General features: G+C 39.3%; 1 protein-coding gene across 1 annotated transcript; it reads left to right on the top strand.

Moving 5' to 3' along the window:
- Window positions 1-733: 733 nt before the first annotated feature.
- Window positions 734-1429, top strand: LOC107580469 (F-box/WD repeat-containing protein 10-like; the record flags this gene model as incomplete). The annotated part of the gene is made up of 3 exons (XM_016266167.1): window positions 734-795; window positions 926-1084; window positions 1206-1429. Coding segments are annotated over exons 2-3 (370 nt in total), but the record flags the coding sequence as incomplete, so codon positions are not given.
- Between the last annotated feature and the right edge of the window lie 268 nt (window positions 1430-1697).

The following is a 1697-nucleotide window of genomic DNA, read 5'->3' as shown; positions in this document are numbered from 1 at the left end:
TGTGTTCATATTGCTAATGTGACAAAAGTCACCAAGTGTCATCTCGTTCCGATGAAGCTAAGATATTTAAAATGTCAAAATATAAAATTTTTCGTCAAAAATGACCGAAGAGGGCCAGAGGGTTTTAATGCATGCCATTACATCCCTGTACTCCTATTAGTAAATGTGTGTTGATGCACAATTGCCATTTTGGGATGATCAAATGTGCTGTCATTAGCATATTGTCTGCACTGGCATACTGTACACCAACAGACCAAAGCCTAACAGCTTGAAAGAATATATGTATATCTATTTGTGTATATTCATCACAGTGTGGAACCTACTGACGGGGAAATGCGTTGAGAATCTGAAGTTTAAACACCTTAAACCAATCATGTGTGTGAAGATTAATGAAACACTGGTGATCAGCAGCTGTGCTGGAGGTCAGATCAGAATATGGAGCATGGAGACAGCATCACTTATAAGGGTGAGATGCTTCATGATCTTTTCCAGAGCACAAGCATGTGTTTTTAACCTTAGAAAAGCTTTGATTTAGAAAAAATAAATAAATATTGGCGTTCCTGACCTCAGCAACATGTTCTCTGTGAATCTGCTACTGAGTAGTTGAATGCTAGATGTTCTCCCTCGCTTGTAAATTCTTTCCTCATTACAGCAAATCAGTGGCCACCAGGGGGCAGTGCTGTGTCTGTGTATCAATCAGTGGCATATCCTCTCTGGGGGTTCAGATGGGGTGGTCAAGGCATGGAGTACCAACTCTAGCTTCAAGAAGTGCCTGAGGATCTTCCAGCATCCGAAGTAACTAAACAGTTTTGCCTGTCATCAGTGACCTTACAGCTGGTCATCCTCATTAATAACCTTTAATACCATAACTGTGCACTTTCATAAATGGTTTGCTCTCTTGCTTATTCTCTATTATAATCTTTAGAGAGGTGTTGACCATGTCTTTCCTGTTCCTGCGGATCATTACTGGCTGCATGGACGGAAAGATCCGGATCTTCAACTTCTTAACTGGAGACTGCCTGAGAGTTATTAAGACAAACATGAAGCAATGCCCTGTCCTTTCTCTGCACACGTACCACAACACGTGAGTTTACCCTACAGCCAGACATATCATACAATTTTGCAATACTGTTCTTTCTCATGTTATGTAATTGGAAAAAGATGTTGTAATAAGGTTTGATTGTTGTTTTCTGTCATGCTTTCAGTGTGGTTGTAAACAACAGAAGCAGTGTTCTGATGCTTCAGTTTGCGGAGGTTCACTGGGACTACTCTGCCAGTGCTGTGAGGAATTTTTTTGAGCAGTCCCACGTCTCCCCTGAGAATGTGCTTCGGAGTGCTGAATGGATGACTCGAGGGAGCTCATCTAGACAAAAAAGTCGTTCCCACCATTTTAAGAGCCTCTCAACCCCCAGTATGCAGCGTGCACAAGGTACAAGCTTTCAAATAGATTATAGTCAAATTTATATACAGAACATAATTTATAATTTTTGCTTACAGTGGTTTATGAACTACAATAAGCAACAATTATTTATACTATTAAAATAAATAATTAAATAAATGTGTTGTTTATTAAATAGTTTGCCATGTCTTGCCAAAGAATGAACTAATGTGGCTGACATTCATCGTACTTACAGGAGAGATTTGTCAGATTTCTGCACTACTAACATCACCAAAAAGACAAAAATAATGACTGTTTT

The sequence above is a fragment of the Sinocyclocheilus grahami genome, unplaced genomic scaffold, assembly GCF_001515645.1.
Source record: "Sinocyclocheilus grahami isolate Dianchi unplaced genomic scaffold, SAMN03320097.WGS_v1.1 scaffold34081.1, whole genome shotgun sequence".
NCBI lineage: Eukaryota > Metazoa > Chordata > Actinopteri > Cypriniformes > Cyprinidae > Sinocyclocheilus > Sinocyclocheilus grahami.
The sequence above is the reverse complement of the archived record's forward strand: the minus strand, read 5'-3'. Positions and strand labels throughout refer to the sequence as shown.